Source organism: Salmo salar, chromosome 04, assembly GCF_965601325.2.
Source record: "Salmo salar chromosome 04, fSalSal1, whole genome shotgun sequence".
NCBI lineage: Eukaryota > Metazoa > Chordata > Actinopteri > Salmoniformes > Salmonidae > Salmo > Salmo salar.
In genome coordinates, this window is record NC_138294.1 from 21,177,964 (window position 1) to 21,195,101 (window position 17,138).

The 17,138-nt window shown below is 46.2% G+C and overlaps 1 protein-coding gene across 1 annotated transcript in view; it reads right to left on the minus strand.

Moving 5' to 3' along the window:
* The window catches only part of LOC106602365 (lipopolysaccharide-responsive and beige-like anchor protein), a 333,282-nt gene that overhangs the window by 193,303 nt on the left and 122,841 nt on the right, over window positions 1–17,138 (minus strand). Inside the window, 2 exon segments of the mRNA XM_082974174.1 lie at window positions 5,405–5,513; window positions 7,344–7,408. Coding sequence (XP_082830300.1) covers window positions 5,405–5,513; window positions 7,344–7,408 — 174 coding nt within the window.

Consider the following 17,138-nt stretch of genomic DNA (forward strand, 5'->3'; position numbering starts at 1 on the left):
CTCTCTGAGGGAGGAGATAGACAGAGATATAGAATACTGCTGGGTAAGTACTCTCTCTGAGGGTAGAGGTAGACAGAGATATAGAACACTGCTGGGTAAGTACTCTCTCTGAGGGAGGAGGTAGACAGAGATATAGAATACTGCTGGGTAAGTACTCTCTCTCTCTCTGAGGGTAGGAGGTAGACAGAGATATAGAATACTGCTGGGTAAGTACTCTCTCTCTCTCTGAGGGAGGAGGTAGACAGAGATATAGAACACTGCTGGGTAAGTACTCTCTCTCTCTCTGAGGGAGGAGGTAGACAGAGATATAGAACACTGCTGGGTAAGTTGAATCTACTTGCTTTATCCTGTCATAATATACGAATCAAACTACTGAATCCCAAACGAATCCCACTAATAAATGACTCCAGCAACCGTTAACAAGCCTCCCTGTCATTACCCAGAGGGTCTCACCAGCACCATAGTGAGATGGCTGTACTCCCAGCTCTATAGCTGTCACCTAGAACTCACCGCTGTGACCGCCTTAAGACAGGTGACGACTGTCGGTCAGAGCGGTGAGTGTTGTGTGTTGATACGTTGTAAACAATGTGTCAGGTGGTGGCACCTGACGCCTGTCGGGCTACAGCCAGAGTGGTGACCTGCAGGGGGCTCTTCTAGACGCTATGGAAGATTGGGGTCACGACCTATCCTCTGACATTGAAACAGTTTGTTGTGGAATTCTCTCACACTGAAACAGATGGTTTATAGACCTATGAAGATAACCACATTTGGTCCAAGCACTCTATAAACGGCAGTGCTTGTTCTTGACCAGCTTTTTCCTTTACAGCAGGTTACATTATAGTACCGAAGCATAGGCGGTTGGCTTTGTTTTGTGTGTAATAAATAGCGAAAATGTTTAACTGTCACGTGTTCATTCTGTTTCACTTCAAAATGTAAATTGTGTCGCCCTCCGTTCCATGGCGATTCAAACGTTAAGTGTGCAGTCAATTCTTTGTCTGTGTCCTGTCCATGGCTGTGATCTGTGATCTGTGAGGAAGAGTAAGCTCAGTCCACTGTGTGGGGGCGTTGTGCTAACGACGCTGTCATGATGGAATATAATGAGCATCAGCTCAATGTTAATGTCATTAACTCTGAGGCGAGAGGAGAAGAGAGGGATCGCCTTACAAGCCAGACAGAGGGGGACAATGACGCTAAGTCGCTAATTACGGAGATATCGCTAGCTGGATCGCCCGGCTTTTATAGCATCTAGAGAGAGAGTCAATTCAATTAGTCGTATATTGCAGCGGCTGGGGGATGAATCAACGACTGGGTATAAAAAAAAAAGAAAGTTGGAGAGAGAGAGAGAACGAAGGAGAGGGGGGATCAAAGAAACGTCCTGGGTCTTCCTCACTCTTAAAGAATCAACCTTGGGGTATAAAAAAAGAAAGAGTGCAACAGAAAGAGGGAGATAAAATAAATGATCTGTGTCTTCCGTATCTCTGACCTCCTCTGCTCTCGTGGCCCCGCAACCCACCACATTTCATCCTTAATGAAAGGATGCTGTAAAAAAAAAACTCTCTCTCTCTCATCGTAGCAGGAGGGCCGTGGCCATGCGATCTGCAGATCTCTTCCACGTTAAGGATCCCATTAGATAGAGAACACTAAAAGGTAATTGGATTTCCCCCTCCAGTTATCTTCATCTCTGTCACCCTCAACCCGCTATAATAACTTACTCTCCAGGCCAAAGATAACTCAATTCAGAGAGAGAGAGAAAGAGGAAGAAGGATGGAGGGGGAGAGAGAGAGAGAAAGAAAGAGAGAGCGAGAGCGAGAGAGGGAAAGAGAGCGAGAGAGAGCGAGAAAGAGAAAGAGAGAGAGAGCATATGTTACGAGTCTCCAAAGCAAAGGGTGTCTAAATCACGCGGCTCCTCCATCACATCCTTCCCGTGGATATGAACTCTGACAGGGAGCAAACATAAATTTGTTTTTATCTATTGAATAATTCACCTTCCTGGTGGCTGCCGCTTCCTTCACGGTCTGTGTCTGTAGTGGTAGAGAGCCACAGCCAAAGGACCTAGTCCCCTGTCAGGGTGTAGAAGGACTACTCTGCTCCCCAAGTGATAGTCAACAGGAAACACACAAAAGGTGCAATTCATTTCAGCAGTAAGATCCTTTCTAACTTAAACAGTGACGGGTGTGGCAGTCACGGCACAACCAAATCACCTACTTTATGCACTCGGCCATACCCGAACATGTTTCTATTTCTGTCTTCCAACAGTAAACCTGAGAAGCAGGTGAACAAACACTGATTTTAAAAAAAAAATTGAAGACAGAGAGGAAAACTGTTTTCCCCTGGGGCATGTTTCATTGGGGCTGTTATTTTTATGGTGGCGGTGCAAAATGAAACCATGAAGCTGATGGCTCGAGGAGGGCTCAAGCCAGAGCCGGAATGGAGGAAAATCAATACGGCAATATCAGTGGTTGCACTTATCAGGGCCTCACTTCTTTCAGAGGTCACAGAGGAGCGGCTACATTTAAGTGGGGAATTCAATTGTGAAACATGGATTTGGCCCTGGCTATGGTGGGTATCTGATTAAAGTTGATTGGCTATACTGTAGGGGGTGGGGTGAGGGGAGCGAACAGAGAGAAAATACTAAACAACAGTCTTTAACAAAGAGAGTTAACAGTTGGCTATGGTGGTTAGTGGGTATCTGATTACAGTTGCATGGGTTGAGAGGAAGCATGGTGAAGAAAAAAAAAAGGATTTTAATAAGTACAACAGAGTTCTAACACTTTGTGCGATATGTGGGTTGCGTAGTGAAATAGGTCCCTGCAGACGGTGCGTGGGACAGAGACTCACAATCGAATGGCTTTCACAAAAGAAACAGACAAACAAGCTGCGGTACACATGTACCCAATACTAAATCCATTAGGGGTTAATGAGTGGAATCACACCGATTTACAAGAACACAAATACCATCTCCCTAACAGAATAGAATGAGATTTCAGCCTGTTAAAATGTATTCTTTCTCCACCGCTGCGGTTTTACTGGAGACAACCTGGGACTGTAGCTACTAAATAATACAGGAACAGGAAACAATGATGTCCTTGGCTGTCTGAGGCTTGTCAGGCACATCCTCATTCTGTAACTCAACGGTACTGTCCAAGACTACCCCCCCCCACACACACACACACACACACACACACACACACACACACGTAACCAGAAAAACAACTATACTGGGCCTGTTTGGAAGACGATATGGAGAGAAAACGGGGACACTAACTAGGCCCTCTTGTAGGACGATGTGGGAAAAATAGGTCCAATGTAACGACACAATGTTCCTTTTGCTTTCATTACAGTATATCAGAGCAGGATCCAGTCTAAGGATGTTTCCTCCTGTAGGACTTCTCAGTGCCAGAGGGAGACAGATGATAGGATGAGGGGGACTAGTGATGCGGACAGGAACATCAGCTACACTACTTGGGCCAATTAGATAGAATTGGAGAGCTGGGGACAGCCCCTGGTGCGTGCGTGTGTGTGCGTGCGTGCATATTTCCATCGGTGCAGACATATCCTGGCCCTCGCTCGGCTGAGAGAACATAACATGGCCTAATCATGGTGAGTTTGAGGGAGGAAATGGGGAGTGATGGGGACATGGACGCAGACACCACTCCTGTTCATAACCTCAGGGCAGAGGGAGGAAGAGGCTAGTTTGTGAGCCCTGTGCTGTGTTCTTATGGAGCTGCCAAACTGTCTGTGCTGTGCCTCAGGCCCCTCCTCCTCCTCTCCACACCTCTAACTTGCCGTTGTTCACACAGCTGTCTGACACACACACACACACGCCCTGTCTGTGGAGTGTTAGCCTCATCAAATAGGCTGTGTGTGTCACGCGTCAGAAATCTGCATAAACACCCGGGTCTGCCTGCCCCGCACTAACGATGATTGGACGACTGGTCGAATCAGAACACACCTCCCGAGGAAATGATTGACAGGGTGAGGCCGGTGTGTGTGTCCGGTGGGTGGAAAGGAGGTGGACAGTGTGTACTGCTGTTGCCAGTGAGATAGATATGCAGACTCTACTAGGGTCTGCATCCCAAATCACACCACATTCCCTCTATGGGCCCTGGTCAAAAGTAGTGCACTAGATAGGGAATAGGGTGCTATTTGGGACACAGGCTAGAAGAACATGGGAGCAAACATTCAAACGAACCGAGGCAACCAACCAACCTGAGGCAAACCACGGACATGCTTTCCTTTCCACCCCCTCAACAATTTGCTTTAAACAGTCATGAGGGCTTTTTTTTTTTTCATTCTGTAGGAGACCCTGCCTTGAACCTTAAAGAAAGCATAACATTTTACAACTACGGTAAGGGGGCGAGTGAGGGTGGAGGGACGGGGGGGTTGAGACAGTCGGCCCTTCAGACCAGCAGCTCTGTGGGCTGTCTGCAGGTTTAAGTACTGCCAGGGTCTTGAGAAAGGAGGGAGGAATAAAGGGAGTGATGGAGAGGGAGGGAAGGATGCTGTATTCCTGTCACTGTGGAAATACACTCCCAGCGGGAGTATAACAGAGAGATCAGGACGGAGACAGAGAAGGAGAGAGGGATGAAGGAGGAGGGTGGAGGCTGGCACTAGGCCGGGAGGTTGGCGCTAGGCCGGGAGGTGCGGGGATGAATTAACATGGAGGCTGTTTGGCTGGGATGCCGTGCCAAACGTAAACTACAGCCGGCCACTCCCGTGTAAGATGTTATTATACGTGTTGGGATTGTCTTTGAAAAGACAACATTTGTTCTCTAGGTTGCTATGACAGGTCTGTAATGACTTGACAGACAACCGTGTGTGTGTGTAGGGGGGGGGTGTGTGTGTGTGTGTGTATAGAGGACTTTATACCCCCTGGCTGGGTGTTACATTCTGAGCTGTTTTTGTTCAATATGGCCAGACAGAACATGAAAATATGAAACTATCAACCTATCCTATCAACCTCAGCTTAATGGGATCTGCTTAAAGCTACAAATATACTTGACTGCCCAGTGGGCTCAGACTCCTGCTGCTCTCACAAAAAGACATGGAAAGGATGAATAAATGAGGACTATGTTTCTGTTCCAAGATACGAGGGTCAGGAAAGGGGTTGGAAGTTATCGGTTATAAGTTTTTCTCTTCAAGTCATTCTCCCCCTCAAGCTAAAATCAGGACTCCATTTTGGATTGAATGGATTTTCCTGTTTGCTGGCTACCTGTACCAGCCTGGGTAATTTCAAATTCCTAAATTATGTCAGGAGCCATTTGGGATCAAGTATGTTCTCTTGTTTACCAGCTGCCTAGTCTATTCTCCTCAATCATTCACCCGAGCTTAAATCTGGACTCCATTTTGAATTTAATGTGCTAGTTTCATGTTAACCAGTTTCCTGGTCCAGACTGTATTTTACCTCAAACTCAGCGTGTTTGTGGATGTCCTCGGTTCTCTGTCGGCTCAGGATGAACTCAGCCTCATTGGCCACCCGCACCAGGTGGTCCTTCATGGTGTGGCTCAGTAGCCTGAGAGAGAGGAAGGACAGAGGAAGGAAGACATTTCACACCAACAGAACTGTATCAATTTGTAATCTGTGGTAAAAAATGATTACTGATTTGAATAATTGAATTATGTTTGGATTAAGATGTAATAAAACTGGTGGAAGACATACAAAAAAAGATTATTATTTAGTAAGTGTTCAAACAAAGTGAATTAATTGACTAATAGGTGATAGTTTGAAACCTGTTCAATCAGGTTTTCATACGCCATTAAAAACTGCACAAACAAGCTCTCACAATGTGCTACAATATGAGTACTGCAGTCCCTGAACATGGAAGACCTCCCCTTTAATAACCGTATAACATCCATAAAATGGACGACCTCCCCTTTAATAACCGTATAACATCCATAAAATGGAAGACCTCCCCTTTAATAACCGTATAACATCCATAAAATTGAAGACCTCCCCTTTAATAACCCTATAACATAAATAAAAAGAGGAAAATGAAGCACGCAAAATGAGCAGGAAATGTGATTAGGACAAGACACACACACACGAAATCCCTTTAACTGGGACCTAACATGCGCTAATTGATTTGTTAATGATATGCATCTGACACAGGGGGAACCTTTGCTCCTGTTACTACATATGTAGCCAATCCACCCCCTTCCTCTTATCTAAGCTAATAAAACATTCAGGTGTGTGTGTGTGTGTGTGTGTGTGTGTGTGTGTGTGTGTGTGTGTGTGTGTGTGTGTGTGTACGTATAGGGGCCAGAGAGGGCACTCACTGGTCCCAGAGGTCAGGCCTGTGCAAAGTGGAACAATAACAGGCTAGAGGCCGGGCCTGGGGCCTGTAACCCAAGCCTGCTGTTTCAGAGCAGGGCAGCGGGGGAGCGGAGGTGCCTGGGCCTCTGTAGCCTCTCCAACCCCCGGCCCAGCCATCAATAACCTCAACACTCTCTTTATGACGCCTTACTCTACACTCTTTCACACACGCAGGCAGGCAGGCAGGCAGGCAGGCAGGCAGGCACGCACACACACAAATATAGTACGTGCGCACACTTGCACAGACACACAAACCTCTCACACACACACTTCTAAGCAGGGAGTTGATGGGGTATAGTATTACAGCCCCCATTGCAAATCAACAGGCTTTCACTGAGACCCAGTTCCAGATTACAAAGCAGCCTCTCTGGAGTGGATTACAACCTCCTCATCCTCTAATCCTTCCACTTTTCTTCCTCCTCTATCCTACTCCTTCCCTCCTCTTCTTCCTCTCTCTCCGATTCTCTCCTCCTCCTTTGCCTCCTCCTCCTCCTCTTACTACTTGTGTGTGTGTGTTTGAGGAAGTCCATCAGTGGATGCATTAACATTATCCTAGATTAGCGTTCGGTAATTCTCCAGCCCGGGGGATCGTTAATTTAAATCCCGGACCTCTAACTCCGAATTGATGGGAGTTGTTTGGTCCCAGGAGTGATATGGGAATGCTGATCCTGGATAGTACGGACAGCAGAAGGGACATGGAGAGGGACAAGGAAGATGGGAGATTTCCCAAGCGTTACGAGGAGTCAGGGATTGCAGTCACCCCTGTCACCCATCCTCCGTCAGCCCCTCCCTCCGGGACAGGCAGGTATTGACAGAGCCTTGAACTCTATAGGGCCCCTCAGTTCCACAGATCCTCTTTACTCTAGTATGGATTTTTCTCTTCAATAGAGGCCCTAATGGTGACCGTGAGGGCCTGGAGCCTCGAGGGCCAGGGGCCGCGCTATGGATCGGCCAGAGTGGGACATAATGAAGTGGTGATGGTCGGAGTGGGTTGGACGGTGTGTGTCCGCGTGCGTGTCAGAAAACGTACCTGCCCTCGTTGACCAGCTCGATGAAGGCCAAGCCTGCGTTCTTCTGGATAGAGTTCTGCCACTCCTGAAACACAAACACTGGGACATTAGCAACAATACAGAAACCACATACTGGGACATTAGCAACACCGTAGAAACCGCATACAGGGACATTAGCAACACCGTAGAAACCACATACGGGGACATTAGCAACAATACAGAAACCACATAAGGGGACATTAGCAACACCGTAGAAACCGCATACAGGGACATTAGCAACAATACAGAAACCACATAAGGGGACATTAGCAACACCGTAGAAACCGCATACAGGGACATTAGCAACAATACAGAAACCACATAAGGGGACATTAGCAACACCGTAGAAACCGCATACAGGGACATTAGCAACACCGTAGAAACCGCATACGGGGACATTAGCAACAATACAGAAACCACATACGGGGACATTAGCAACAACACAAAAACCACATACGGGGACATTAGCAACAATACAGAAACCGCATACTGGGACATTAGCAACAATACAGAAACCGCATACTGGGACATTAGCAACAATACAGAAACCCCATACTGGGACATTAGCAACAATACAGAAACCACATACGGGGACATTAGCAACAACACAGAAACCGCATACTGGGACATTAGCAACAACACAGAAACCACATACGGGGACATTAGCAACAACACAAAAACCACATACGGGGACATTAGCAACAACACAAAAACCACATACGGGGACATTAGCAACAACACAGAAACACCATACTAGGACATTAGCAACAACACAGAAACACCATACTAGGACATTAGCAACAACACAGAAACCGCATACTGGGACATTAGCAACAACACAGAAACACCATACTAGGACATTAGCAACAACACAGAAACCACATACGGGGACATTAGCAACAACACAGAAACCACATACGGGGACATTAGCAACAACACAGAAACCACATACGGGGACATTAGCAACAATACAGAAACCACATACGGGGACATTAGCAACAACACAGAAACCACATACGGGGACATTAGCAACAACACAGAAACCACATACTGGAACATTAGCAACAACACAAAAACCACATACTGTTACTCTATACACATTACTTTACACATAAGTCACCATTTACATTTTAGTAATTTAGCAGACGCTCTTATCCAGAGCGACTTACAGTAGTGAATGCATACATTTCATACATTTTTTTTTGTTTTGTACTGGCCCCCCGTGGGAATCGAACCCACAACCCTGGCGTTGCACACACCATGCTGGCGTTGCAAACACCATGCTCTACCAACTGAGCCACAGGGAAGAAACCATGTGTGAAAATGAAATCTATTTACAGTACAATGGCATGGTGCAGAAGTCACTGTGGATGGACAGAGGGGTAAATGCAGGAACAGTGAGAAAGAGAAATAAAGATTCATTTTGCCCCTTCCACCCTCAGCACCAATTATGTCTGTATAATATTCTGTTGAGTGAGTCTGAACAAGGAGCAGTCAGCTGGTATACATAGCAGCCCTATAGAAGAGCTGCTGTTTCAGGCAGTCAGCTAGCTGGAGGAGAGGAAGGAGAAGGGAAGTGAAGGCATTTATCATGATATAACTCACACATTTCCTCCCTTTGAGCAGTGTTATGGTCAAAGGTGTCAGTCTAAACAATTCAATAAACCGCAGCTGAAACGCGAAGGCGGCCTTGAGTGAGTTTAAATCGGCAATTTCGTCAGGAAAGGAAACTTGACGGTCGTCGTCTTTCATGTTCGGTTCAATCTTTCAACACCTTCTCAACGCAACCGTCAAAAGAATAATAAAACAACAAGGACCTGGGCATGTCGGTCGGACGTTTAGACCGAGCTCCCTCTCTCTCCTTCCCCTTTCTTGGGGATACGGATAGAAAACATTCAACCTCACGTTAAAGAGCTAATGCCCTGATAAAACCTGCCACAACTTCAACATGCCACATTGTCAGGACGTGTCTGTATGGTGGGTCAGTAATGGACTTGGTTTAATAATTCATGTCTAATCACTAGTTATTTCCTGTGGCAGTAAACAAACCCTGACCCCCAAAATCTTATTTTACACACACAGTGATATACTGTATATCTAACACTATTTGACTAGTAGTGAAAACAGAGAACAGATACACTGTAACCAAAACAAACAAGGTCCAACTGTGTTAACAAGTGGAGGGAGGGCTACGGTGTGTGTGTGTGTGTGTGTGTGTGTGTGTGACAGGACAGTGGTCAGTGTATTTAACTCTGCTGTCATCATCTCTTCAACTGATAGAGGGAGCTGGAAGCTGGGTGTTCATGTGTGTAGACGACCTTGGTAAACAGAGCCATGGGGGCTGAAGATAGACGACAGACAAAGCTACAGAAGAGAGAGAGAGCTCATTTGCTTCTAATACCAAATCAGACGTTGTGTGTGTGTGTGTGTGTGTGTGTGTGTGTGTGTGTGTGTGTGGGTGGGTGTGTGTGTGTAGACAAGTGTGTGTACGACACATAAGCATGTGTGTTTGTACGTGCACGCATGATCATTTTCAACAGCGCCACAGGTTTTCCACCTTGATAACATGACAAATGAAAAGGCATCAGAACCAATCACACCCAGGCAGAACAGAAACCATTCTGTCCCAATGCCTGCACATCCTCAACCAGCCTGTAACCAACTGTAGATTAGTGGGATAACAGACTTGGATCATTTAACCACAATTCAGCAGTGTTTTGTGTCCCGTTAGGCCATACTGGCATTGACTACACAGTCATAATAAAGTGTGCACAGAGGGAATAGACCAGTGTGTCTGTGAGGGGAGTAGAAACAGTGAGTTTGACAGTGAGCCCTGTTTTGGGCACCAAATGGGGAGGGACAACCTAGACTTATCCAATAAGAGCCACTCATTTTTGCTTTCTGTTGAAAAACATTTGAAAACGTTTTCCGTTGCTTGCCCTAAAGAACATGACCCAGGCCAATGGGCCTCGGCAGGCTGAATGACGATAGCCATGAGCCTCGGCAGGCCTGCCCTGCAAGCAGTGGGGGACACGCAACGCTACTCTATGTTATGCTATGCAGCGCTGCGCCATGCCGTCCTACCGGGCCTGAAATAAACACCACAGGAAGTGCAGACATAAACAGGTCTGGCTCTGCTCTCAGGAACAACAAGGAAGAAGGAGAAAGGAGACGTAGTCTCCTGAGACCGGGGAGTTTCCTTATTGCTGCCCTCTGGATTCTTCTGGACTGTTCTAGTGACTGAAGGGATCTTGTTTGATATGTTCCAAAACAGAGCTCATCATGGACACAGCTTCTTTTGATGTAAGCTCTGCAGGTGTGAAAATTAAATCTATTTACAGTACAATGGCATGGTGCAGAAGTTACAAGTATTTTTCCAAGTACTTGTGATTAACCATCCCACTTCACATTACCACAGATCCCCACGAGGCATTCTGAACAGATCCATTCTGAACAGATCCATTCTGAACAGGCACGCCAAGGTCATATGAACAAGACTAATGTCCCCGTTATGAGACAGAAAATGACACTATTGTTGAATTAAAAAAGGTTATGGCCCTAATCAGAGGGGTCACACACACCTCATGGTGACAAACGGGAGGCTATCTATCAGACAGCTCTGTGATGGGGTATGGATTTCTCTGGCTGCCCTGGTCAGTGCGGTCAGGCTTTTATGGCTGTAATAAGAGCCATTCCATAACCCCATCCTTACCCTGATGAGAGGATACAAGCAGCCATTTGTGACCTCTCACCTCTGACCTGACAAGATGTTCTACCCCTGGTCCTGTTTCATCGGCACGACCACCAGTCAATGTGATCCTGATGTTGGAGAATAACCCAGCGTGTGTGTGTTTCCCCAATGTAAGAATTAAAAGCAAAGCTCCATTCAAACCAAATACTATGTTTGGTTTATCTCTGATGACGCCATGGCAATAAGTCTACACACGCACTTCCTCATTACTACTGATGATCCATAATGAAGGTTTAAACTCCACAACTAGTGACAAAACACACACTTCCCCACAAACTCCTCTTTGAAAAGTCAAGCCCGGCCACAACACCACACCCTCCAAAAAAACAGGCTGGGTTCTCCTCACCAAAAATAAACAAGTCGCTTGTGTGTTTCAGTCCCATCAGTCATAATCACAAGTATTTGTTAGTTTTGTAAAGGGGCTTGGGAATATGACTTTACAGGAGACAAAGGGAGCACGACTCGTCGTAAGCGCTAAGTGTGTACTGTGTGTTTCCTTTCAGCTTCGGAAGGAGAACAAAAATAAGCCCAGTAGAGTTGTGTCCTAAATGGAACCCTATTCCCTATTTAGTGCACTACTTTTGACTTTTTACCAGGGCCTACGGTGCACAATTTAGGGAATAGGCTGCTACTTGGGACGCCGAGTAGTCTGGTTTTTATAGCTAGGCCTTAGAAAATGTACAAATATAAACAAAGCATCACTACTGTGTCTCTCTGATCAGTGGAGGAAACGGAATTACATCGTGGCGTACAGTCACTACGAGAAGTGTTAGACATAACACGCCATGCTCTCCTGTTAAGGGCTGACAGAGGAACAGAACTAATTCATTGTTGTTTCACATTTAAGAATGAAAAAGGCAGAATAAGAAACTGGGTCAGTAAGCCACAGAAACGTGCATTTATAGTAGATGATACTAGTAGATATGACGTGACATTGGTGGTTAACCCTTTAAACCACGCGGCGATAAGACGGTTACACAGAAGCCGTTCAGAATAATGAAACATAAATGTTTGTGAAATGACAGAATATTTTTAATTTGTATCCAAATGTCTTTGACTTGCAAACTTAAAAAAACATTCCTAATTGATAAGCTTGGTCTACGATGAGAGATCAAAGACATTGTGCAAACAAGATGTATTCATTTCAGAGTCAACAGTTGAATGCTCATTCCACCTATCACCAGTTGCTGAAGGATAAGGAAGTTGACGAGTTCATTTCCTCATCTGGTCGCCGTATCAAAAGGACTTGTGACAGCGAGTGTAGACAAAGTCTAATTGCGGATGTGACTTCCTCAACACTCAACAACCCCACATGCGAGTTCTCAGATGCTATCCGTGTTTAAGGAAAACATCTCTCAAAAAATGGCTTGCTTCCGTGTTTGTGTGATCACATTCACACCTAAAAAAAGACTAATATTTATCTTGCAGAAAAGCCTAGATGAAATAACGATCTGGGTTGAGGAGTGATTAGTATTTAATGGTGGCGATTGAGAATAGTGGAAAGGTCATTTCTAGGATAAAACATTCAAGCAAACACGAGTTTGAACTCACCCCAAAACATTATCAATGCTAAACGATGTTCTCAGAATCCAACAATAAACCTGCACTAATCCAGTGTAATAGCTGATAATATCATTCATTGTCAGAGCTCCAGTGATCCTACCCTTCCAGAGTTGACCTGTTTAACAGATGGACACCTCTCCTCTAGTCAATGGGCAGATCAGCAGACATTGACTTTCTTCCCTGGAGCACTTGGCTTCTCCCGACCCCTGACCCTTAACCTCTAGGCTGAAAATAGAGAGCGGCAGGACTTGGAGTTTAACCCCCCGCGTGCCCGGAGCACGGCATCACTATGGCTACAAGATCAATACTCTCTGACCTGAGATCTAGAGGACTACGACTCTTAATGACCCGCTGGTGAAAACAACCTGGAGATGTCTGTCTGTGGTGGACTTTCTCACTTAGTCTTCTGTTTGTGATCAATGCAGACATCGGAAAGTTATTTTCAGACAGTGTAATCTGACTTGGATTACAAAGTGGGCTATAAACAAGGTGGTACGTACATATAACAAGGTAGGGTGGTTAAGAGCAAAGTTGTACTGATAGCTATGTATTGATTTATTCTATGCTGTATGGTGTTGTATGGGGCTGTTTTGTACTGTAGGGATTACTGTTGTTTTCTTGCGTTTTGTCCATATTGTGTGTATTCCATTGGGGGCCACGTTGGAAACAAGTTAATTTAATTTGGGGTTGTACCCAGTGCATCTTTTTTTCCAATACAATTTAAGACAATCAACCAATCAATCAATCAATCAATGACTAGACCAAACAAGTATTCACAGATGTCCACTGGTTGCGTTTCTAGCCCTTTCTGCTGACTTCTTAATGGATCAAGAGCGTAGCCATGTAGTATGAGCTGTTTAGGGACCAGGGGACGTGGGGGAAGGTGAAAGACGTGGAGGAGGAATGCTCTGAAACTCCGGGGCCGAATACTTTCCCCATTACTCTTCACAGCCGGAGCAAACACCCCGCCGCGTAGCCAAACACACACACAAGGTTCAAGATCAGTGCCATCAAAGTGTTATTTTTCCTCCCCCTCTCCTCCCCCTCACCAGCCCCCTAAACCCCAACCGTGTGCCACGGGGCGCAGCCCAGGGTCTGTAGCCTATCGGCACACCAGTGTCCCCCTCTAGTTTGGTCAGAGAGGGGTAATATCAGGCTTAGACATTCTTTGAAAGGTACTCTCCTGGCTGGGAGGAGTGAAAACAGAGTAACACCAAGTGGCACTTCATTCTTGCGGCACCCTGCTGATGTGAGCTATGCAGCCAGAGGGGGACCCTTCCTGACAGGAAGAGGGGCCTAGCGGCCAGGGGGACCTCCTAAAATTGAGTGGATTTTAATTTGGCACCAGGCTGTTTTACTGTGAGTCTGCTCAGGCTCGGGGGGGGGGGGTGCAAAACAGCGAGCGTAAATTGGGATTATTTATACGTGAACATAATCCTGTTTCAAATGTTTTTTTGTTTTTTTTTACCTGACATGCAGAGTGGAGACTGACAGGAACTATTAATATAGTGTTATCTTACCTTGCAGGTTCCAAATTCATATGGGTTCGGAATGTACTTGTCTCTCTCTCGTTCTCATATCAGTGTCTGTGCTTGTCAGCTTGTGTACAGGGTGCAATGTAGTACTGTGGTTCACCCTTTGAGAAAAGTGTGGAGTGAAAATGATTTCCTTCTTTGGAGAAAGAAAATTGTACTGCCTTACACAGATTTTACATTGGAGTCATTTAGCAGACACTCTTATCCAGAGGAATTTACAGGAGCAATTAGGATTAAGAGCCTTGCTCATGGGCACATCAGCAGATCTTTCACCTGGTCGGCTCTGGGATTTAAACCAACAACCTTTCGGTTACTGGCCCAACGTTCTTAACCGCTCAGCTACCTGCCGCTCTAGCAGTGACCTCTACGCCGACAGTCTTTCACAAAAGCCTAAACATAACTTCATTTGTAAATGAGTACAGTAGTACATATGCCATCATGTTACCAATAATTGTACACTCCTGCCCACCTTCTCTCAATGTACACCATGGTAGTTGACTCCCCCACCTCTCTATGTACAGGATGGTAGTTGACTCCTCTCTCCACACCTCTCTATGTACTGGATGGTAGTCGACTCCTCTCTCCACACCTCTCTATGTACAGGATGGTAGTTGACTCCCCCACCTCTCTATGTACTGGATGGTAGTTGACTTCCCCACCTCTCTATGTACAGGATGGTAGTTGACTCCCCCACCTCTCTATGTACAGGATGGTAGTTGACTCCCCCACCTCTCTATGTACAGGATGGTAGTTGACTCCTCTCTCCACACCTCTCTATGTACAGGATGGTAGTTGACTCCTCTCTCCACACCTCTCTATGTACAGGATGGTAGTTGACTCCCCCACCTCTCTCTATGTACAGGATGGTAGTTGACTCCTCTCTCCACACCTCTCTATGTACAGGATGGTAGTTGACTCCTCCACCTCTCTGTGTACAGGAGGGTAGTTGACTCCTCTCTCCACACCTCTCTATGTACAGGATGGTAGTTGACTCCTCTCTCCACACCTCTCTATGTACAGGATGGTAGTTGACTCCTCTCTCCACACCTCTCTATGTACAGGATGGTAGTTGACTCCCCCACCTCTCTATGTACAGGATGGTAGTTGACTCCTCCACCTCTCTATGTACAGGATGGTAGTTGACTCCTCTCTCCACACCTCTCTATGTACTGGATGGTAGTTGACTCCCCCACCTCTCTATGTACAGGATGGTAGTTGACTCCTCCACCTCTCTATGTACAGGATGGTAGTTGACTCCCCCATCTCTCTATGTACAGGATGGTAGTTGACTCCTCCACCTCTCTATGTACAGGATGGTAGTTGACTCCCCCACCTCTCTATGTACAGGATGGTAGTTGACTCCCCCATCTCTCTATGTACAGGATGGTAGTTGACTCCCCCACCTCTCTATGTACAGGATGGTAGTTGACTCCTCTCTCCACACCTCTCTATGTACAGGATGGTAGTTGACTCCTCTCTCCACACCTCTCTATGTACAGGATGGTAGTTGACTCCTCTCTCCACACCTCTCTATGTACAGGATGGTAGTTGACTCCTCTCTCCACACCTCTCTATGTACAGGATGGTAGTTGACTCCTCTCTCCACACCTCTCTATGTACAGGATGGTAGTTGACTCCTCCACCTCTCTATGTACAGGATGGTAGTTGACTCCTCTCTCCACACCTCTCTATGTACAGGATGGTAGTTGACTCCTCTCTCCACACCTCTCTATGTACAGGATGGTAGTTGACTCCCACACCTCTCTATGTACAGGATGGTAGTTGACTCCTCTCTCCACACCTCTCTATGTACAGGATGGTAGTCGACTCCTCTCTCCACACCTCTCTATGTACAGGATGGTAGTTGACTCCCACACCTCTCTATGTACAGGATGGTAGTTGACTCCTCTCTCCACACCTCTCTATGTACAGGATGGTAGTTGACTCCCCCACCTCTCTATGTACAGGATGGTAGTTGACTCCTCTCTCCACACCTCTCTATGTACAGGATGGTAGTTGACTCCTCTCTCCACACCTCTCTATGTACAGGATGGTAGTTGACTCCTCTCTCCACACCTCTCTATGTACAGGATGGTAGTTGACTCCTCTCTCCACACCTCTCTATGTACAGGATGGTAGTTGACTCCTCCACCTCTCTATGTACAGGATGGTAGTTGACTCCTCTCTCCACACCTCTCTATGTACAGGATGGTAGTTGACTCCCCCACCTCTCTATGTACAGGATGGTAGTTGACTCCTCCACCTCTCTATGTACAGGATGGTAGTTGACTCCTCCACCTCTCTATGTACAGGATGGTAGTTGACTCCCACACCTCTCTATGTACAGGATGGTAGTTGACTCCCCCATCTCTCTATGTACAGGATGGTAGTTGACTTCCCCACCTCTCTATGTACAGGAGGGATGTAGTGATAAGTGCTGTAAGGTTGGATGTCCTGACAGACTGTTCAGACAATAACCACATGATCTACAGGACACAGACACTGCTGCTGGCTGATTCATCTGACAGACGCCTCTCTGATAGTGGACTGTCCTGTATCCAATGAGATGATTTATCAGAGTGGAGAGTGGAGGAGAGAGGAGACTAGCTTAGCACATGTATGTACACACACACACACACACACACACACACACACACACACACACACACACACACACACACACACACACACACACACACACACACACACACACACACACACACACACACACACACACACACACACACACAGAGTTTTAACTGAGTCAGCATTATCTATTTATCAGTGTTGTGGATGGAAACCTTTTTAAGTGATGCACCTTTGAAGGCTGTAGATCCGACATGGTGACAGAGAGAAGCTAGGCCACTGTTCGTTGTCATGGAGAGAGCCTGTCATGGCGAATTAAGGGCGTTGTCGGTGAGGAGAGA